The 24,244-nt window shown below is 38.6% G+C and overlaps 1 protein-coding gene across 1 annotated transcript in view; it reads right to left on the bottom strand.

Moving 5' to 3' along the window:
- The window catches only part of suclg2 (succinate-CoA ligase GDP-forming subunit beta), a 213,448-nt gene that overhangs the window by 157,111 nt on the left and 32,093 nt on the right, over positions 1 to 24,244 (bottom strand). The window contains exon 2 of the mRNA XM_043708307.1: positions 125 to 224. Coding sequence (XP_043564242.1) covers positions 125 to 224 — 100 coding nt within the window. The remainder of the gene's footprint in view (positions 1 to 124; positions 225 to 24,244) is intronic.

The following is a 24,244-nucleotide window of genomic DNA, read 5'->3' on the forward strand; positions in this document are numbered from 1 at the left end:
CAACTTTTTGATTTTCAGGATTTTGGATCAAGGGTTGTCTACCTGTATTATCTGTGGATGTAATTTCTTAAGTTTTTTTTGAAACACTATTGAAAGTACATTCTAAAATAAAATAGTAACTTACCTTTTAGTTAAATGAACTCCTCCCTTTAATCCACTGGTGAAGCTGCCCTTTCCTCTGCCACCAGCCAGGATTTGTGCTTTTAAAACAATTTCCTTTGCCTCTGTTGGGGAAAAACGAACAGGAAAACACTATGTTTGTCTATGAAGATAACGGTCTACTGTAGCGTGACAAACAAAATACATGGGGAATACCACAGATAATACTAGTGGATCAAACACAGAAAATGCTGGAGAAACTCAGGTTTGACAGCAGCTGTGGAGTGAGAAATAGTTAACATTTTGCATTCAATATGATGAATCTTCAGAATTTTTCTGTGTAGACAGAAAGTGTATTGGAAGACTTGGAATAGAATTTGACTGATTTGGAAAATTAGACATGTAATGAGTTATTAATTCTTTGAATAAAACAGAGACAGAAATAGTCCATATAATTTTCATTATGGTATGTCAAAAGCCAAAGGATACGCGTAGATCTCCATTGGACCCTTCCACTGTGTAGTACTTTCAGGGGACTCTTAAAAACTTCACCTTAAGTCAATAAAATAAATATGCATTTGTATTTTAGATGCAAGGGTACTATTAGTCACATTATAAAAGCAATTCAATGTAAATGTTTAATTTACTAAGTAATAGATTCCTTTATCTCCAATATTATTAGGAAATGGTGCTACATATTTTTTGAAGTCTTTTGTTAGCAAAGTATAATCTGGTTATTAACACCTACTGATTGACAGTGATTAAAAATACTTTATTTGTACTAAACCCATTTTCAATTCAATTAAATACACCAGAGTTGCAACTTCAATAAATAATGACTCATTTTTTAAAAGCAATTTAAAAAAAAACTTTTAAAGTACTGCCTAATTGCACTTTTTCAAGACCAATTGTGAACTTGGAAACATGCAAATACACTTGAGTGGATGCCCAGAAATAAAACACTGATTAGAACAGACACAAGTTTGCTCTTTTTAATTAGAATAGATTCCCCACAGTGTGGAAACAGGCCCTTCAGCCCAACAAGTCCACATCGACCCTCCGAACAGCAACCCATCCATAGCATTCCTCTACATTTACCCCTTCACCTAACACTATGGGCAATTTACCTAACCTGCACATCTTTGGACTGTAGGAGGAAACCGGAGCACCCGAAGGTAACCCATGTAGACACAGGGAGAATGTGCAAACTCCACACAGACAGTCGCCCGAGACTGGAATCGAACCTGGGAGCTGTGAGGCAGCAGTGCTAAGCACTGAGCCACCATGGCCCCCTCTTTTGGTAGTTGCACCACAAGCAGAAGCTCTACCCTTAGCATATTCCTTCCTGATAAGTCAAATTGAGAGTTTCATATGACTTACTGTTGTAAGTGCTCCTTGTGTTTTAGTTCGCTATCACATTAAGAGGAACTGTCAAACTACAGCATTCTTTTCTCCATGAAATCAACAGGCAGTACTGGCTCAAGCATAAGAATTGCTGGGGTGATCAAACAATACTACAGGTTATATCAATTGAGTTATATCCTTTGCTCTGTACAAAATGACTAACTTTGGGAAAACATAACCACATTATATGCATGTGTCGTTTTACTATTTAAGAATCAGTCATTTTAATTGTACTGCTTTAATCCTGAGTGGGTGACTTTGATTAAAAAGTCTAATACGAGGAAATATAATGGAAGAGTTGATTGTTAGCCATGATTGGACTAGCAACCTGAGTGGTGCTATGTATGACATCTCCTACACAGTTTCTTAATGAAGTTGTGAACGTTTGAAAAAAAATAATTTTTCACCAATGTTTTAATTTGTGTTTTTATAAAGTGTAATACAAAGGAGATTTCAATATGGCTTTGCAATAATTTATCAGTAAGGATCATTTTGCACAAAACTTAAACAAGTTTCAGCACTTTTAATATACTGGCAGAATACTTGCACAGAAAGACCCTTATGGTCATCAATAAGATTGCTCTGCAGAAGCTGCACCTTGTTTTGTAATTACTACAAGGCCTGTCATTTGCAGAACCATGGATAGGGCTCCAACTTCGATCCTTGTAAGCCAGTGCAGAAATATTTTTCAGAGGTTTAGTTTTGCAGTAAACAAAACCCTGGACTTCTGAACTCGAGTTCAAAAAGTGAACTCTAATGCTAATGCACACAATACATTGATTGATAATTTATTTTCAATGTACACAAAAATGTTATGAAACAATAATTTAACAAGAGTCATTGCATATTTTAAAAGCTCATCATAGGAAAATGTGGTGTTATGAAAGAATGGAATTCATAAACTAATGAACATCTGTCATATGAGTCAATACAGCTAAAATCTACCCTGGGAGTTATGATTACTCAGACAATGCAGTGCCTACAGCAAAATGAACAACTGTTTCCTGCTCAGTCACCCTGTTTATTACTTAATTACAGCATCAGTCACAGCACAAAACTTGGGGAAAGTGACAAAGACATTAACTACAACACCACTTATGAATGACTACAGAAGACTTTTAACATTACATTACATATTACATCCAAAGGTACTGTACATAAATTTATAGAATTACAATGTGCAGGGGATTTTTTTATCGCTAGTTTTAACATGATCTTCCTTGTTTTATGATTGCAATTCAACCTCTACATGCATTATAGTATAAGCTGCTGTTCCTTTCGAAAATGAGATAATCACCTGGGCATTGCACCTTGATAGATCACTTGATCTTCTGCTATTCCAATGCATAATAGCCCCCCAGATTTTTGTCCAAAATAGGCAGCACCAAAATAAAATATAACAGGAATAAGCTTAACACAGCATTAGAAAATGCATGAGAAACAGTTTTCCTGTGGATGCTAAAGATCATACAAATCTATACAGTGTTACATTATTCCTCATTTTCAACAAATATTATTGGACAACAGTTGAAGAGGAGATTTCTGAGCAATATGATCTCCAGGCTAGATTTGTGCGGGGGGGGGGGGGGGGCTGCTACCAATTCAAAATGCTCACAGGTTTAACTTCTAATAATGAAGTTAATAGCATATGATGGAATTACAACAGTAAAAAATAATATGAGTGATTCAAGGATCATGTCACAAGAAGTACAATAAATATCAACAAGAAATCCTCACTGTGTTGGAAGACTTTTAAAATTATATATTATAGATTCTGTATAATTAGAAGAACAGAGCATTGTGACACACTTCCCACGTATCACCAGGTGACATAGTAAAAAGGTAAAAAAAACATATTAATGATTGAAGTAAAGGATTTCTAGTTGTCTCCCTCAAATTCCTCCAGAAATCATTATTAGAACATCACTGTTGAACAGATATTGTTTCTATAAATTAGTTAACTACAGACAAAGTGTACATTCCATTTAGACAGTTGTCAAGTTTAATAATAAAATTGGTGGTTATTTAAAGGCTTGGTTATTAGTACAATAATCTTTGGTGAATTTATTACCTTTATGTGGTGACACTAGACAATTGGGCTGTCCCACAATTCACAGTAGTAGCATACGTTTAATGGCCATCAACTTGGCTACTTAGACCAAAAGAATTCCCCAAATCTTTTTAAAAAGTTCAACTGCAATCACCCTAACCTTTTGATGCACTATGTTCTTCAAAAGTTGTTTGAATAAAATCAATGGGAATCAGGCTGCACTTTTAATTAAACTGTAGATTCTCATTTCATTACTGAAACAAAGTAATGACTTTGTACTAAATTAGTCAACAAATACCATCAGAACAGGTTGTATCACTGGCAAATAAATTAAACAAGAAAGCAACGATGTGCTTGCTGAGTGTAGGCCATGCTTTACCCAAACACACAACACAAAGTAAACATATATATTTAAAAAGTTGTGTCTCTTGCAATTTAGTCTTATGAGATACAAAAAATAAGGTTATCGCATAAAATGCATTTAGAACATTTTATCCAAATGAATCAAATAAAGAAGGACCTATTCCCCACGAACAGGGATCAAGGTTTTCAGAATGAATTGCATAAAACTGGGGAGAAATTGAAAAGCCATTGAAAATGACATATTTCCTGTAAATTTATAAAATGAAGTTGCCAGAAAGTAAAATGTTGTTGGTAGAACCAAAATTAATGAAATAAAAACAGCGAAATATAAACTGTTGTTAGGAGTAGGTACATTTTCAGCAAATTGAATAGTTCACATGAAGTTGGCACAAGTTTCCTTTTCATTCACTGTAAGCTGGGAAGCAGAACAGGTAAACTCAAATAAAAAAGACAAAGAACACAAATTAATTGTTAAATAATCAAGTTTCTTGATAAGCCAAATTAGAAAGTAGGATTGTGAATGTGTAGAGTGTATTAGTTAAATTACTCCAGAAATAACATCTTCAATTCAGGAACGTTTTTCAGAAGTCCCCAGTTGTTTCTTACTAGTCGCAGTCTGATCAGTTTTTTTGCTGTCGGTTTGTACGCTTGCTTTCTAATAGTGCTGATGTGCTGCTGTTTTGCTTTGAACTAACCAACAAAATTTAGTAGCCAAGGTATGAGTACACAATACAATACTATAAACTTGGATGTGTACAACATAACATATAGTACATTACTGTTGATTGTGCCATGACATTAGTAATCCTCTTGAGTTTAACCTCCCCTGTGTAAATAAAGGAGGGATGTGGGGAGATTTATAGATTTGGGATAGGTTTTGAATTGTAGATAGCAGAGGTAAAAGAGCAGAGGTTGAGAGGGAAGGAGAAAGCAGACAGCACAGAGAGATGGCTGGCAAAAGAGAGATAGGGGAGCAGACTACTGTTAGGGAAGAGCAGGAGGCTAGGAACAAAGGAAAGGTGAGGAGAAATGAGTAGGTGAAAGTTAGCACTGAAGAGAGGGAAAGAAGCTGTTGGAGGGTGCAGAAAGAGAGGCATCAGGAGGACAGGACAATAGGAGGAAGAGGAAGACAGTTGATACTGAGAGAGAGAAATAGACAGAAGGGTAGTGAAAGGGGTATGAAAATATAAGGGGACGAGATGGAGAGAGATGGCAGTGCAAGATAGACAGGCAACAGTGCAGGAGGGACGGCGACAGATGGGGGGATGGAATGGTAGACAGAGGGGTGGGGACGTCAGGGAGACAGGGAGTGGACAGCTGGGAGAGAGGTTTGAGGGAGTGACATGAGGACGAAGGGATGGCAGAAGGAGGTGGTTGACAACAAGATAAGGAAGTGACGGAGAGAAATATGAGGGGATGCAAAGACAGCACACAGAGGGACAACACGAGTGGGAGAGCTGCTAGCATGAGAGGAAACATGTGGCGGGGGATGGCAGCATGAGTGGGAGGGATCACAAAGCGAAGGGAACAGGATGGGAGAAGGTTGAGTAATGGAGAAGAGGAACAAAAATTCCCAAGTGTGACTCCTGCTACATTTTCATTTTCCCCAGTTTCTTACATTCACTGAGCTATACTCAAACAATTTTACATCTAATTGCAGCAATACAAAGATGTGAAATTTATTTATACTTCAACTTCCATTATCAGTTCAACTGCATGGTTTTACACGGTCAGATTTATAAAAATGCAGTCTTCATTTAATGCTCAGAGGAAAGACTTTAATGCACAAATTTCCGTTTAAAAATGAAGAAGTTCTGCAAGCACATACATGCACATACCAACTTAAATATACAACACAAGTAAAAGATGAATGGTTATTTTTGCTCAAACCTTCTTCCAAAATTGCAGTGTCAAAGTAGTCTGTGCAAGCAAAACAAGTACACTGTTAGTAAAGTGGAAGCAAGATGCCTTTGCTCATCAGGTTGGTGATAACTGCGATATTCTGAACTCCATTTCTACCTTTTCCTGATAAAAGACGAACAATATATAACTGAAGGCTTTATCAGCAAGTAAATTAAAACGTCTAAAGCACTGTTTCTGAATTCTTCTCTCCACTGTAAATGCAATATTTCATGTTGTTTCTAGTCACCAGTGAACTACAAGAATCTGCTTTTTTCCCCGTAAAAACATCTTTATAAAACTGGCTTCATTACCAGCTGAGAATGGGTTTGATTAGCAAGTCATTGAACTTTGTGTAAAGAATTTTTCAGCTTGATATTCTCTTTGATTTTGCTTTTCAGAATGGTATATAAATCTTGCTGGAGGTTACGGATGAGCTTATGCCGTCTGCCATTTAATTAAGCGATAAACCATTCTACCAAGGGAGTATACAAAGAAATCAGCCTCAAGCAACTACAGTTAAAAAAATCTGCCAGTGTTAAGGGACTTTATTTTCTCAATGTCATGGTTCACTGGTTAAAAAATACTCAGACAAAAATGTAAGCATCACAGAATTTTAAAAAAAAGTCGGTATAATAGCCACAGAACTTTAACAAGATCTGAAATTCCCAATGCAAAACAGAAAACACTAACATGACCCAGATTAGCATTAAGTAGGGACAATGATGTTTTTGTTGTACTGCACTTAGAGTCATAGAGATGTACAGCATGGAAACAGACCCTTCGATCCAATTTGTCCACGCCAACCAGATATCCCAACCCAATCTAGTCCCACCTGTCGGCACCCGGCCCATATCCCTCCAAACCCTTCCTATTCATATACCCATTCAGATACCTTTTAAATGTTGCAATTTATGAGCCTCCACCGTTTCCTCTGGCAGCTCATTTCATACACGTCCACGCCAACCAGATATCCCAACCCAATCTAGTCCCACCTGTCGGCACCCAGCCCATATCCCTCCAAACCCTTCCTATTCATATACCCATTCAGATACCTTTTAAATGTTGCATTTAAGAGCCTCCACCGTTTCCTCTGGCAGCTCATTTCATACACGCAACACTCTCTGCGTGAAAAAGTTGCCCCTTAGGTCTCTTTTATATCTTTTCCCTCTCACGCTAAACCTATGCCCTCTAGTTCTGGACTCCCCAACCCCATGGAAAAGACTTTGTCTCTTTATCCTAACCATGCCCCTCATGATTTTGTAAACCTCTATAAGGTCACCCCTCAGCAACACCTTCTTCACTATCCTATCTACCTGTGACTCCACTTTCAAGGAGCTATGAACCTGCACTCCAAGATCTCTTTGTTCAACAACACTCCCAAGGACCTTACCATTAAGTGTATAAGTCCTGCTAAGATTTGCATTCCCAAAATGCAGCACCTCACATTTATCTAAATTCAACTCCATCTGCCACTTCTCAGCCCATTGGCTCACCTGGTCTAGGTCCCGTTGTAATCTGAGATAACCTCCAACTTTGGTGTCATCTGCAAACCAACTAACTATACCTCTTATGCTCACATCCAAATCATTTACTTAAATGATGAAAAGTAGTGCAGCCAGCACCGATCCTTGTGGCACTCCACTGGTCACAGGTCTCCAGTCTGAAAAACAACCTTCCACCACCACCCTCTGTCTTCTACTATTGAGTCAGTTCTGTATTCAAATGGCAAGTTCCCCCTGTATTCCATGAAATCTAACATTGTTAACCAGTCTCCCATGGGGAACCTTGTCGAATGCCTTACTGAAGTCCATATAGATCACGTCCACTGTTCTGCCCTCATCAGTCCTCTTTGTTACTTCTTCAAAAAACTCAATCAAGTTTGTGAGACATGATTTCCCACGCACAAAGCCATGTTGACTATCCCTAATCAGTCCCTGCCTTTCCCAAATACATGTATATCATGTCCTTCAGAATTCCCTCCAACAACTTGCTGACCAGCAATGTCAGGCTCACTGGTCTATAGTTCCCTGGTTTATCCTTACCACCATGCTTATACAGTGGCACCACGTTTGCCAGCCTCCAGTCTTCTGGCACCTCACCTGTGACTATCTCAGTAAAAGGCCCAGTTATCACTTCCCTAGCTTCCCACAGAGTTCTAGGGTACACCTGATCAGGTCCTGGGGATTCATCCACTCTTATGCGTTTCATAGAGTCATAGAGATGGACAGCATGGAAACAGACCCTTCGATCCACAATCGAAACACAAATCTGTCATATACAGTTCAGCAAGTGCTATCTATGCTAGAGCCAGCAACCAAAATAACTTGGGAGGACAAGTGCCTTCGGGGTTAGCATGACTCTGTTAACAAACAGGTACATATAATTACTGCATGGATGGGAAATGGCTCCTTTTCTTTAATTCATACCTATGCAGTATCAAGATCTATGACTATTTCAATCATATATCACAACTACAATTTGTGCTATGGGAATATTTAAATACAGTACGAGCATGCAAATTTTAAAATTAATTTAAATTACAAAACTAAAAAATTGTGCACTGCAATAGCAAACATATTTGAAAGAAATTTACCATCATTGGTTTTTATAAATAACATGTGCAAATCTTCAAAATTGTCAATACTTAGTGCATGAATGAAAAGGCTTCAATTTTCAAGTGTTTAACCCTCATTTACAAATGCACTTTGATATATGTGCTATTTCTAAAATGACAGTTGACTTTATCGTTTTTTTTTCAATAGCACAATTGTTCTCTGCATGCTTTCAGAATTAAAAAAAAAGAAGTCAAATCATTGGAAATAATTTTTGACTTTGACCATAATCTAAATAACTTTAACATCATTGGCTACACATTTCCCAATGATGATGCACAAAATTGTCAAATCACTGCTGGCTTTAGACCACTGAGAACCAGGTAAGCTTTTAGTGATGTATTATAATTCACTTTTCAAGGCTTTCTGCATTATTTGTGTTGAGAATTCAATCAGCTGAGAATTGGAGAAATTGGGAATTGTTGCAGAAGAGGAAAATAGCTAGGCAGCCATTTTGTACCCTGTATAAACTAGTTTCCATTAACATCGAAGGTCAAACTGCTTCTTCATGGCATTGAACCAATGTATTATAAAGACAGTTCTGTTGAGGTAATTCGGAAAAGAGGACTCGACTTCTATTTGCCTCTAGCTGCAAAGTACATGTTAAATTCAATAAATGGCCTTGATGGTAACTATTATAACTCTCCACATAATTACATAACAGCAGAAATGTGTAACGAACCTTGGCAAGGCAACCAAGCCAGTCACAGCTTGAAGCAATGCACTGCAAAATGCAAATTTCCCAGTCAGTGTCTTGTTATAGCAAAATCAACAACTCCCTGAAAGTGGCCACGCAAGTAAATAGCGTGGCAAAGAAGGCATATGGAATGCTTGCCTTTATTGGTCAGGGAATCGAGCACAAGAGTCAGGATGTCATGTTGCAGCTTTATAAGACTTTGGTTAGGCCACACTTACAGTATTGCGTTCAATTCTGATCGCCACATTACAGGAAGGATGTAGACTTTGCAGAGGGTGCAGAAGTGGTTTACCAGGATACTGCCTGGATTAGCAGGTATGAGGTATAAGAAGAGTCTAGGAAAAACTCTGGTTGTTTTCTTTAGATGGCGAAGGCTGAGGGGAGACTTGTTAGATGACTTTAAAATTATAAGATGCATAGATAGGCTTGACAGTCAGAATCTTTTTCCCCAGAATTGAATTGTCTAAAACTAGGAGGCATACATTTAAAGTGAGAGGGGGAAAGCTCAAAAGGAGATGTGAAGGATAAGTTTTTTTTACACAGAGTGGTAGGAGTCTGGGGCGCACTGCCAAGTGTGATAGGGGAAGCTGATACAATAGGGGCATTTAAAGGACTTTTAGGTAAGCACATGAATATGCAAGAAATGGAGGGATATGGACTAAGGGCAGGCAAAAGGGATTAGTTTAATTTGGTGTCATGTTCGGCACAACATTGTGAGTCAAAAGGCCTGTTCCTGTGCTGTACAGTTCTATGTTATGAAGAATATAAAATCAGAAAGGGTCATTCAACCCTCCAGCCTCTGCCTCAACATTCTTCATGTCAGCTTTTTTCAGAGAAGGATCTCATTACTCAGACAGACGTTTAGGAACAAGATGAAAGATCCAAAAGAAAGCACAGTCATTTAATTGCCAATAGCTTCATTCCTTTCTAAAACCAGGTTGTTGTGAGTGCATTTCACACTCTGTAATTTCTTCTTTCGAGGACAATGTTCCATAACCAAAAACAAGCAATTACAATCGCAATACCCCAGAATTTTAACTGCAAAGCAAATTCTAATCATAGCAGAATCGTGCAAAATAACCAAAGGAAGATTGTTTGGTTTAAAATTTAAACAAAGCTTGAAAGTTATCGTCAATCATCAGTAATTGGTATATTCTGCATGGCAATGCTTTTATTAATTAAAGTTCACTACCTTGACAGTGCCGGATCTCTCACTTCTGCACAGGAATGTCTGCCTGAAGTATTTTGAAAATTTGAGATTTTGAGAATTGAACGCATGTCTTTCTGATACAGAGTTGAGAGTCTAGGCTGACAAAATAACCAGTTTATTGTTGGCACTACACAGAAATTCAAACGTGACAGTTCCAACAGAGCTTCATTTTGGTTGACACACAAAAGCTGAATGTTTTCAACTCTTGGGTAACCAGTCCTCTTCATCACAAACACTCAAAACAAACAATTTGTACACTTACTTGGAGGTGATGGCAAAAAATACTTTCTAAAATTTATTATATGTATGCTGATTCATGCATATACTTTAGATCTTGTATGTTCCCTTGTATCGAAACACATTGCTGAGATAAGTATTTCTTTCATTCCATTGGAGTCCAAAATACCTCAATGTAGAAAATAACTTAGTCTCAATTGGTGTTTGTTGCTAATTCTTAGTGATTCTTGAGTATAGGAAATGTTAATATGTCTTTTGTGTAAACAAATGTGTAATCAACATGGTTTAGTAGATGAGCTAACATAAATAATACCGAAAGGATGATTTTGTAATCTCAGATGATCAGTTTCATCACTGAACTGTTTTAAACTACATACTGGTGTAACTGAAGTGCTCTTGAACATATCCAGACTCTAAATTGGCAATTTAGGGGTAATTATTAGAAGCAGATCAGAATAATGATAGTCAATGATTTCAGGCTGGTTCAAGAAAGTTCAAAGGCCAACTGAGAGAATTCTTTGGTAAAAAAACAAGCACCAAGCCAGGAAAAAAACAAAAATGGCAGACATTTACAAGTAGCTACTGGTTTGGATAAAACTATTCTAAAGAGCTTGATATAAATTGACACCAAAACTTTTCCTAAATGTTATTGGAGTGGGTGTCACCTTCATCCCAAAGTCTTTGGATAATAGTAATGTAGTAATGGGTGGTTAACAGACTGAAAATGGTAACAGGTTACACACTCAGCTTTAAATTTTGGATAGGTGAACAGATAATTAGCAGCTGCATTTCAAGTCATAATCTAAGCAACAATATTAAAGGACTAAAAAATTTATTTTAGACAAGAAAAAATCAAAAAAGTGGTATCAGCTAATATAGATCCTTAAAGACACCATGCTTATATCTGACTGCAGTCAATAAAACAGAAATGATTTTTGTGTTAGATTTTGGTTATGAAGAAGAGTCAAAATGTTAACTCTGCTTCATCATCACAGATGCTGCCAGAGCTGCTGAGTTCCTCCAGCAACTTCTGTTTTTGTTAATGATTTTAGATTGTGTACAAAAAAATGAAGAGTGCGTTGTTACAGGTGGTTATCCTGACACACTGTATAGTACGTAATCTGGAACACTTATTATAAGATAGATGGAACGGAACTGGAAAAGATGCACAGAATTGTTATATGGAATAATGAGGGGATTAGAGCAATTAAGGTCAGAATTATAGAGCTTAAACTGTTCTCTTTCAATGGAAGAACCTGGCAGGAAATTGTATTGACATTTTCAAATGATTACGGTTCACTGATATCATAGGTCACCAAGTGTACTGATTAGAATAGTTTACCAGGAGAATAGGATACAAGTGTAAGCTAAAATGGATTGTTTCAGATAGGACACAAGAAAGCACAGTTGCTTAAGGTTTCCTCAAAGTTTGCCAAGGCATTTTATGGAGCAAGTAATTTAAATTTACTCAAGATCAAATAGAAAAAAAACACTTTGAAAAGAGTCTAACAGTTATAAATGTTAGGACAGAAAGAAGGTAAATATCAATGCGAATGTTTAACACCCAAACAATAAATTTCACAGAACAGCATAAAGGAACTCAATCCTGACCATTTACTTATGAGTCATTGAAATATTGAAGCAGTAAGTTCAAATTGTCAATAAAATGAATCCTTTCATGATGAATTGCTTAGCAAAAATGGTCATGTCTAAAATATCTGTATGTATAAAAATGTTCCCGAAGTTTAATTGATTAAATTAAGCAAGTTAGCTTTTCCCTCATTACTGGTAGAGATATTTGTGATTTAAATTACTGTAAAAATCATCTATTAACAAATACATTTTAATTTGATTTGATTTAATTTAATTTGATTTAAGCTTTATTGTCACGTATACTGAAGTGCAGAAGTACCGTGTACAGTGAAAAGCATACAATGTCGCCACACAAGGCCCATCTTAGATGCAAAGGTACCTGATTACAAAACTTAGGTATAAGTAGTAACATAAAGAAATAAAGTTAAAAGTAAAACATTACCATTATTTTTACTTATATGAAGAACAAAGTTAAAAATTAACATTACAGTTCTTCCTTGTATTAAGTAGAAAACTAAAGGAATAAAGGTAGAAATTAAACAGTTTTTCTTACGTGCACTTAATAAGCACTTTTCAGACCCTGAAGTCTGTTTTGGTTGTTTTTATGATTCCATACCCTCACCAATCATGATGACAATCTGGATTGGACATGCTGGACTTGTTGATAATTGTTAACCTTTAATATTTGTTTACACTATTTTAGATGGATGCTGTGAGATTATGATGAGGCTGAGGATACTCAATGCAGTTCTTCACTCTAGACTGACAATACTAAAAAGCGGTAACTGTAGGTGACAGGACCTTGGAAGAAAACTCAATTTGTAGTCTTTATAACCCAAGAGAGTTCTGCACTCTTTATATATAATATTTGATATTGTAACCAGCTGCAAGCACAGGCTAGAGTGTCATGTTGATAATGATTGTGTGTGTCCAACATATCAATGGTATCGAGTGTGGGGTGAAGAGAGCTAGCAAGCATTCTGCTTTTGTGTGCTAGTTTGCTTGTCTTCTTCTGCTTATACTGTTAGTGAGGTGCAATGCAGGAAAGAAAGCAAATGTGTAAGTGTCTTCCTATCAGTCCAAATCTCTTCATTGTCAAATCCTCAGCTGTGCATTCCCATGATGACACACGGGAACCGGCTGCCTCACAGCCCAAGACAAAAGCTTTAAACCAAATCCATGGAGGTCTGGCCCTCAGACACACAGTGTGTAGGCACACTAGCAAATGGACACACACTGGCAGCACTCAGCAACTAGACCTCCAACCAAGGTCAAATATCCAAAGCCTTGTGGATACGTCAGAGTTGAAACCTAGGGGAATGAACCTTTACAAATAATCTGCAATGGAGCCCAAATACAAACTGATGTCTAAGTATGTCAACTTCCCAGCAGCACTGCAATGAGACCAATGTGTGAGGGGTCCTCATGTTAGTCAGCTTGTCAATTTTGCAGACTTGTGCTCTGGAGAGGATTCTCCATTTTGCCTGCACAAGGTAAAACACAACAGTTACAGACGAAAAATCCTATCCAAAATGATGTAGAGAATGGGTGCTATTGACTGTCTGCCGTGGGAGGGACGATCCTGTTGTAGTGGACAATCCACTGTCCACCTCAAGTAAAGTAAACACAGACAAGTAAGATGTGATATGTTACAATCAGGCAAATACAAATAAACAAGAACAGGAGTAGGCCGTTTGGTCCCTCAAGCCTGCTCCATCAGTTAACTATATCATGGCTGGTGTGCTCCAGACCTCAACTCTTCTTTCGTGTCAGATCCTCATAGCCTTCAACTCTTTGATATTTCAAATTCTCTTTAAGTACTTCCAGCGATGTAGCCTCCAAATCTCTCTAGAATGGAAAATTCTAGACATTCACTACCCTCAGCGAAGAATTTCTCTCCATCTCAGTTTGAAATGAGTGTTCTCTAATTCTGTGACTATGTTCCTTGTTACACGATTCTCCCACTAATGGAAACATCTTCTCAACAACCAGCTTGTTATGCCCCCTCCGAATCCTGTATGTATCAACACAATCACATTCTAGTCCTTCAAACTCTAATGAATAAACTCCTAACATGTTTAGCTGTTCTAAATAAGTCAACCACTACATCATAGGAAGCTGCCCAGCAAATCTTTTTTTTTGAACTGTCTCCAATACCAATATATTCTTTCTTAAATTTGGGAACTAAACCTCTGCACAGTGCTCCAGGTACAACTCCTTGTAAGTTGTAAAAAGATTACGCCATTTTTATACTCTAACCTCTCAGCAATATAGGCCAAATTTCCATTTGCCACCTTAATTGCTTGCTGCAGCTGCATGTTACCTTTGTGTGTTTCACACAAGAACATTCAGATCCTTCTACGCTAAATCTTTTCTCAAGTCTCTCTTCTGCGATTTGATTCTTTCTACCGAAGCGCATGACCTCATATTTGAAGACATTAACCTCCATCTGCCAGGATTTTACCCACACATTCAACGTACTTATATAACCTCGTAAATTCCTTAGGTCTTCATCACGATATCCACTCCCACTTATATCTTTAATAACAATAAATTTTGACATATTACATTCTGTCCCCTTCTCCAAGACTATAAATATACATAGTAAATAATTAAACATAGAAAATAGGGCTAGAAATAGGCCCTTTGAGCCTACTCCGCCATTCAATATGATCATGACTGATAATCTAACTCAGCACTTTGTTCCAACTTTTTTCCCATACCTTTTGATCCCTTTAGCTGTAAGAACTCTATTTAACTCCTCCTCAAAAACATTCAAATGTTTTGATCTCAACCATTTTCTGTGGCAGAAATTCCACAGGCTCACCACTCTCCAGGTGAAGAAGTTTTTCCTCATCTCAGTCTTAAATGTCCTACCCTGCTTCCTTAGAATGTGATCCATGGTTCTCTGCAGGAACATCCCTTCCTACCTTTACCCTGTCTATTCCTGTTAGAATTTTACAAGTTTCTATGAGAAACCCCTCATTCATTCAAACTCCAGCCCTAAATATGTCAATCCCTCCATCCTAGGAATTAGTCTGGTAAATCATTGTTGCACTCCCTCTATAGTCAGAACATTCTTCCTCAGCTACTCAATACTCCAGGTGTGGTCTCACCAAGACCCTGTACAAATGCATCAAGACATCCCTACTCCTGTACTATAATCCTCTTGCTGTGAAGGCAAAGATTTGCCTTCTTCACTACCTACTGCACTTGAATGCTTACCTTCAACAACTGATGCACAAGAATAGCTAGGTTTTGCTGCACGGCCTTCTTAATCTATCACCATTCAGATAATCACACAAGTCCTTCTTTTCACCCAAACTGATTCCACATCAAAGTCTATTGTACCAGTAAGGTTACTCACCACAGCATTGAGTTGTTTCCTTTATTAACAAAGTCACCCCACTTCCTTTTTACTTTTTGTCTATTTTTGCAGGATGTTGAATACACTTGAATGTTAAGTTTATAGTCTTGGTCACCCTACAAATGCAGTTCCAGCGTAACCTTGTTCTTGTATTCCATTCCTCAGCTAATAAAGGCAAGTATCCTATGTGCCTTCTTAAGCACCATACCTATTTTGTTTGCTACCTTTTCAGGGATCTATGGACTAAGGTCCTTCAGTACTTTCCAGCATCTGATATTCAGAGTGTAATTCCTTCCCCTGTTAGCCCTGGCTAAGTGCATGACCTCACACATGTCTGGATTGCATTGCTTTGGCCAGCTGACTAGTCCATTGATATCCTCCTGAAGTTTACAACTATTCTCCTCATGCTTTACCAACCTTCAGATTTTCCTGTTAATTGTAAATTTCTTGGTCATATCCCTGACATTTAAGTCGAAATCATGAATGCACACCACAAACACCGAGCCCCAGCACTAAGTCCTGTGAAATCCCACTATAAAAAGACTCCCAGTAACAGAAACAGCCCTCAACCATCACCTTCTGATTCCTGACTCCCAATTAATTTTGAGATCTAATATGTCACCTTGCCTTGGTTCCCAAAGGCTCTTCATTTCTTGACCAGCCTGTCATTTGAGACTTTACCAAAAGCCTTGCTAAAGTCCATGTAGATCACATCAAGTGATTAATCTCATCAACATTCTGAGTTACCTCCTCAAAGTGGGACCAAATTTGCTAAATATGACCTTCCTTTAATAAATCCATGCTCACTATCTCTGATTAATACGTGTTGCTCCAAGTGCAGATATACACTTTCCATGCGTTTTTTCTAATAACGTCCCCATCACCGAGGTTAATTTCTTCTTTTCCTTCCTTTTTAAAAATAATTGGACAAATTTAGCTCTCCCTCCATATCCTCTGGCACCTCACATGTGGCTAGAGAGAATTTCAAAATTACAGCCAGGACCTCTGATATTTTGACCCTCGCTTTCCTCAATAGCCTGTGATGGATACACTTTATCTGATCTATGGATTTATCCCCTTTTAAGGTGCTAAAACCTCTTGTATCGCCTCTCTCTCTCTCTCTCTCCCTCTCTCTAGGTTAATTTCTTCTAAGATTTTACAGTCCTCCACCCTTATGTTTACTTTCTCCATTGAGAAAACCAATGCAATGCATTCATTGAGGAACGTGCCCATCTTCCAAATCCATACAGAGCTTCCTTCTCTGATCCCTAATGGACTTAACTCTTCCTCTAGACTGAAAAGGCTTTCTGTTGCCAGTATTTATCTCTTACCACTGCTGCTCTTCTCATGTACATACGGTCTCCGCATGCTCAGTGAGTATTAGGAGCTTTGCATCTGTCGTCAGCAGCCGGATGGGATTCATTGCATCAGACAAGTTAAATAAACAAAATGAAAATGCCAACTCATTGACTGTTAAGCTGAAACATCATGACCATATTCACAGAACAGTGTAATTGGTCAATAACACACTCTAGATAGCTGGGAACTTTTAAGCCGAATATCAACATTGTATCCCTACAAGAGATCAGGCTCAGTGAAAAGAAAACCATGGAATATCAATCTGGCCAGGGAAGCATTCAGGAGAAAAGTATGAGCAAGGTATGATTGTAAGGAACATGCTATTCTCAATGATAGAACTCCCCCCCCAAATAATTCAAAGCATGCTTTCACATCCTCCTATTAACCCAAAAGGCCCATTTAACCTCATGAGCATCTTCATTCCAACAGGAGGAACACCAGTCCCAGAGGAACTTGACACCGGAATCAGCAGAATTCTTTCGTTAAAACACTTACACCTCCTGAGGGTTTCAGCGCAATAGAGAGCGTAGACCAGAAAGCATGGTCTTCCTGCCTCTTTCGTCATGACATTGGCAAGATAAAGGAAAACAGACAAGAAGTGCTTGAGCAAACAGAAACAAAATGCTGATGAAACTCAGCAGGGCTAGTAACTGTCAGAGAGCAAGAGGGAAAAAAAAGAGAAGCAGACAAAGGAATTGTTTAGTAAGCCAAGGGATAAGAGAAGTTGAATAGGAGATAGCAGGGATTGTGAATGGTTAAAAAATGGGTTGGTTATGCTGAGTGCATCCTATACAGGACAGAACCTTGACGGGGTGGGGGTTAACGAAAACGGAGAAAGGTATTTATGCTCTGAAATTGGAAACAGAGGGAAATTGGCACTCCACTCTGCAGGCAGAGTCGAGGAGATCCTGCAGGAAGGGGTGGTACCTATGTAGGATTTCCTCCTCCCTCAGGACCAGCACTGGAGACCATGACACCAGACAATGCCAGCCTGGTGTGAGGTTGCAAAGTGGAAGTGCAGTCACAGCCGTCTGGTGGAAAGCCCAGCATTTCAGGAAGATGGTCAATATCCTTCTCCACTCCACCAGGGTAAACGTCATTATTTTCTATCCGATCTCACACATTCACTCTATCTCTGCTACTGTACCCACCTCCCACCATGACCCACCATGTTCTACCATTCTCACTATTGTGTGCAACATCTTCCCCAGTCACTCTAACTCTAATCCTCATGAATAAATTAAAGAATTTATTAACCAGCTTTGCAGTAATCCCAAATACCATGAAAAAATCTGAAGGAGAAAGAAGAATTAATTATTATGGTGGAGGATGGTTTTTGTATTAACATAGGAATTTTTTAAAAAGAGAACATAGGGAAGTCACATAAATTTACAAGAAGACAGAAGCCTAGTTAGTATACTTTGTATAATTACTAGAAAGCAAATTTATGTCTTTCTTCATTTTAATAAAGTAATGGTGGCCCAAATTACAGAGCTCATCACTTCAGAAATTCACACAAAAATAATCAACCCAGCTGCAATTTAATTTGCACTTCATAATTTTAGAATTTATTAATGCATCCCCAAAACTGAGTGCAACTGCTCTGTGCTTTCCTGTTATTTATTTTTTATATAATACTTATTTTGCTTTGAATTCCAGATGGTAACAATCTAATTTGTGGGGTCATCCAGCTTTAAACAGAGAGGCTTTTGAAGAAGTGCTTGCTAGACTCCTGCTGTGCAGAGATTTCTTAATGGAATATGACACTCAACCGCTTTATTTGAAATGTTTTCAGAAATAATTTCCTCTATGCTGAGGGCAAACAAACTGATGCTGCAACTTAAAAATTTCTGGAACCTAAATGAAATGCTAAAGTAACATATAATCTTACAATTATGACAAGGATTTATTTCCCCAGCAAAGCATCATATAGCAGCAGCAAATAGCATTTGTATAGCAGCTTAATTATGTTGAAAATGTGTATGTTTAACAAAGGTTTACGTAAGGTGAAGATGATGTAAGCGTTCAGGGAAGGAGTCAACAAGGTAAATCTTAGGCATGCAAAAGCTCTTCCACCATTGGTAAACTAAACAATGCAGAGTTAGCAAGGATAGACAGGAACCAAAATTTGAAGTCAAAAAGGAAGACGGAGAGACAGCAATAGGATAAGATGTTTGACACAGGAAGTGGACGGCGTGGACAGGTTGGACCGAAGGGTCTGTTTCCACGCTGTACATCTCTATGACTCTATTTCATGGTTCTGTCAACCTCAGGTGACTTAGTGGTTTGAATCAATGAGCAGTGAATGTTTTGGGTACTGCTATAAACTATACAAGTGGATCTTCTGATGCTTATCTGGGGAATTTTTTATATTAGTTCCCAACCCTTCAGGAAGTTTGAGGTCACAATTGAAGTCAATTAGAAGTGGGAGAAGGCTCCCCATTTACTGGAGTCACACTTAGCACAAAGGAAGACTATCATGGTTATTAGAGATCAATTATCTTCAGCCCCAGGATTCTGTGGCAAGTTCCTCAGGGCACTGTGTTTTGTTCAATCTTCTTCAGCTTCTTCATCAATAACTCTATCAGTCATAGAAATGGGAATGTTTGCTGTTTACTGCAAAATATTCAGCACAATCCTCACCTCCCAGATAATGAAGAACACCATACTAGACTTGAGCTAATACAAAGTGGCAAGTAACATTGATGTCACATAAATAGTAAGCAATAACTATTCCAACATGACAGAGTCTAATCACCTTCCCTCCACATTCAATAGAAACATAGAAAATCAGAGGAGTAGGTCACTCATCCCTTTGAGCCTGCTCTGCCATTCGATATGATCATTGCTGTTCATCCAATTTACTGCCCAGGTCCCACTTCCTCCCCATATCTTTTGATATCTTTAGCCCTAAGAATTTTATCTAACTTTTTCCTGGAAACATTCAATGTTTTGGCCTCAACTGCTTTCTGAGGCTTAATTTCCACAGGCTTACCACTGTCTCGGCAAAACATTTCTCCTCGTCTTAGTCCCTAATTTATCATTGGGAACATCTTTCTAATGTGTATTCTGTCTCATCTTGTTAAAACTTGTTAGATTTCTACAAGAAGCCCCCACCCCACCCTCTCCACCACCTTCATGCTTCTAAACTACATTGAATATAGTCCTAACTGATCTAGACTCACTGTATACATCAGTCCTGCCAGCCCATGAAGTGTGGTGTTCAGTAATGGCATTACCATTGTTGAATCTCCCACCACGAACATCCGGGTGGAAGCCACTGACCAGAAAATTAATTGTACTAGCCAAACAAATACTAGTAAGGGAAGGTCAAGCCTGGGTATTCTTTGGTAAATATTTTACATCCTGACTCCACAGGCTCAAAGGGATGAGTGTAAAGCACAAGACATGGAACTCTTGTCATTTGTCTGAATGAGTGCAGCCCCTACATTGCTCAATAAGCTTGAAGGCCTCAGAAAAAAGCAATTCAATTTATTGGCATGCCATCCAGCACCTTAAGCATTTATTGTTCCCACTACAAGTGCACATGTTTGCAAGATGTGCCTGTGATGAAGATTTATTATGGCAACTTTCAAAATCGTCTTCTAAATTCATAACTTCTACTGTCCTGAACAATGAACGCAAGTACATGGGAACACCCAGCAATAGACAATAGACAACAGATGCAGGAGTCGGCCATTCGGCCCTTCGAGCCAGCACCACCATTCATTATGATCATGGCTGATCATCCATATGGCTAATAGCAAGTAGCTCTTTCAAAACACCACCGCCTTCTTAAAGGCAATTAGAAATGGGCAATAAATGTTGGTTTTTCCATGTCACCCACATCCCATAAACAAATAATGAGAGGAAGGTTCTTATTCAGTTGAGGAAAATGACAAAGATGCAGTGTACGTACATTGAAGTTGCCCTTTGCTTGTGGATTAGTAGTGAAACAGGTGGTTCAGAGTCAGAGTTGGTATAGTTAGATCCTGAACATACGAAGAAGATATTGATCATAGTAAAACCATTACTGAAACCATAGGCCATGGAGGGATTGCCAAAACCACAGTACCATTTCTCCATATTTTTTGTAAGGAATGAAAAAAAAGACAACATCTGACTGAATAATTGCTTTTTTTGTGTCTTGATGGTTCATTATTTTCAGGAATTAGATTTTATTTTACATATGAATGCATCTTTCAGTAAAGATTCAGAATCACAATATCACATGCTTGGAGCCAAGGAAAATCTAATATGTTCACAAATCACTTCAATAACACTTCAAACCTCATTATGCGAGTGGAGTGCAATGATGCTTGGTTAAAAAAAAAATGCACTGAACACTACTTTTCTAAAAACAACACTTCTTGGGGTGGTCATTTTGTTATTTCTCTAATTTCTTTCTTACTATTCCTGTAGTCCTGATCACAAGAATCAGATCCGATTTCTCCAAAATCCAAGAATCCAATCTCCAATCTCCAATCTCCAATCCTGGTTTCCTCACCAGTTTTCTACATTTCAGCCTTACCCTAATGGAAACATGGCTCAGGGATGAACAGGACTAGCAGCTTAATGTTCCAGGACACAAATGTCTCATGAAGGAAAGGGAGACAAGAGAGGAGGGGGGAGTGGCATTTTTGATAAGGGATAGCATTACATCGATACTGAAGGAGGAGATTCCCGGAAATACATCCAGGGAAGTTATTTGGGTTGAACAGAGAAATAAGGAAGAGATGATCACCTTATTGGGATTGTATTATAGACCCCCTAATAGTCAGAGGGAAATTGAAAAACAGATTTGGAAGGAGACCTCAGTTATCTGTAAGAATAATATGGTGGTTATGGTACGGGATTTTAACTTTCCAAACATAGACTGGACTGCCATAGTATTAAGGGTTTAGATGGAGAGGAATTTGTTAAGTGTGTACAAGAAAATTTTCTAATTCAGTATGCGGATGTACCTACTCGAGAAGATGCAAAATGTAACCTACGCTTGGGAAGTAAGGCAGGGCAGATGGTTGATGTGTTAGTGGGGGAGCACTTTGGGGCCAGCGACCATAAATTCCTGTTGAGGGGGGGGGGGGGGGAAAGAAAAGGCTAGTAGGTGTAGGAAAAGCTAGGTGAATAAAGAAATTGGGGGTTTGGTTAAGAAAAAGAAGGAAGCATACGTCAGGCATGGACAAGATAGATCAAATGAATCCTTAGAAGAGTATAAAGATAGTAGGAGTATACTTAAGAGAGAAATCAGGATGGCCAAAAGGGGACATGAGATAGCTTTGGTAAAAAGAGTTAAGGAGATTCCAACTGGCTTTTACAAATATATTAAAGACAAAAGGGTAACTAGGGAGAGAATAGGGCCCCTCGAAGATCAGCAAAGCAGCCTTTGTGTGAAGCCACAGGAGATGGGAGAGATACTAAATGAGTATTTTGCATCAGTGTTTCCTGTGAAAAAGGAATGGAAGATATAGAATGTAGGGAAATAAATGGTGACATCTTGCAAAATTTTCATATTACAGAGGAGGAAGTGATGAATGTCTTGAAACACATAAAAGTGGATAAATCCCCAGGACCTGATCAGATATACGCTAGAACTCTGTAAGAAGCAAGGGAAGTGATTGCTGGGCCCCTTGCTGAGATATTTGTATCATCAATAGTCACAGGTGAGGTGCCGGAAGACTGGAGGTTGGCTAACGTTTAAGGAGGGTGGTAATGACAAGCCAGGGAACTATAGACCAGTGACCCTGGCGTCAGTGGTGGGCTAGGGAATCCTGAGGGACAGGATGTATTTGGATAGGCAAGGACTGTTTAGGGATAGTCAACATGGTTTTGTACATGGGAAATCACGTCACAAACTTGATTTGAGTTTTTTAAAGTAACAAAGAGAATTGATGAGGGCAGGGCGGTGGACGTGATCTATATGGACTTCAGAAAGACGTTCAACAAGGTTTCCAATGGGAGACTGGTTAACAATGTTAGATTTCATAGAATACAAGTATAACTAGCCATTTGGATATAGAACTGGCTCAAAAGTAGAAGATTGGGGGGGAGGAAGGTGGTGGATTGTTTTTCAGACTGGAGGCCTGTGACCAGTGGAGTGCTGCAAGGATCAGTGCTGGGTCCTCTGCCTTTCATCATTTTATGTAAATGATTTGGATATGAGCATAAGAGGTATAGTTAGTAAGTTTGCGGATAACACTAAAATTGGAGGTGTAGTGGACAGTGAAAGTGGTTATCTCAGATTACAACAGGACCTTGACCAGGTGGGCCAATAGGCTGAGAAGTGGCAGATGGAGTTGAATTTAGATAAATGTGAGGTGCTGCATTTTGGGAATGCAAATCTTAGCAGGACTTATACACTTAATGGTAAGGTCCTCGGGAGTGTTGCTAAACAAAAAGACCTAGGAGTGCAGGTTCATAGCTCTTTGAAAGTGTACTGAACCTTGAAGAGAGAGAAAATGCTGGTCTGAACTGAGAGATTACAGGCACCTGTGTATATAGCTAGATGGCAGTCCCAGAGTGTACTGGAAAATTGAATATATGAAACGTTTGGCTGTGAAATGGATTCTTGAGTTTTGGTTGCTGTTTTGACAACAATTTGAATTGAACCAATCAGTCTACATTATGCATCAGGATACTAAAACCCAATCAAGTCTGATTCAATGTTAGCAAAACAATACATTCAATGAGATGATACAATGTTGGAGGTATAAAAATGTGGACATTTTGACATTTGGTAAGAGAGCAACTGCTGTGGAGAGAGAAACTCTTGGATAGCTAATTGCCCATCTTAACGTCTTGCTCGCAAAGAAATTATTAAATACAGAGGAACGTTGATTATCCGAATATCAATTAATATCTGATTATCCGAAGGAGATTTCGAGGTCCCGATAGAAACATCACGTCAAAGAGCTGTTTCAACCCTGATCGCATCTTTTGTTTACAGGTACAATGATTAAAAACAAACTCGGCTCACTGAAATGCTGCTGAGAACAGTTCAGGCATCGTCTCCAAATGACTGGCCTCCCACCCTCTCTCTCTCTTTCCCAATACTTTCCCTGGAGTTCTACACAAGGGTGTTGAAACCCCTTCCCCACATAATCTCTCTAACATTGTCCTGTACAGTGCAAAAGTAGAACCTATCAAGAAGTCGCAGTAAAAGGTTTTTTTTTGTGTGTGTGTACTATTTGGAGACTTGCCCCACAAAGACAGCAGCATTTTTATTGTCGGTATACAGTCCGACTCCCCGGGGAACGGACAGGGTTGGGGGCAGGCGTGCTTTGGAGGGCGGGCAGGGGGCAGACGGGGTTGAGGGGTGGGCGGAGGGCAGATGAGGTCAGACGGGATTGGG

This window comes from Chiloscyllium plagiosum, chromosome 18, assembly GCF_004010195.1.
Source record: "Chiloscyllium plagiosum isolate BGI_BamShark_2017 chromosome 18, ASM401019v2, whole genome shotgun sequence".
NCBI lineage: Eukaryota > Metazoa > Chordata > Chondrichthyes > Orectolobiformes > Hemiscylliidae > Chiloscyllium > Chiloscyllium plagiosum.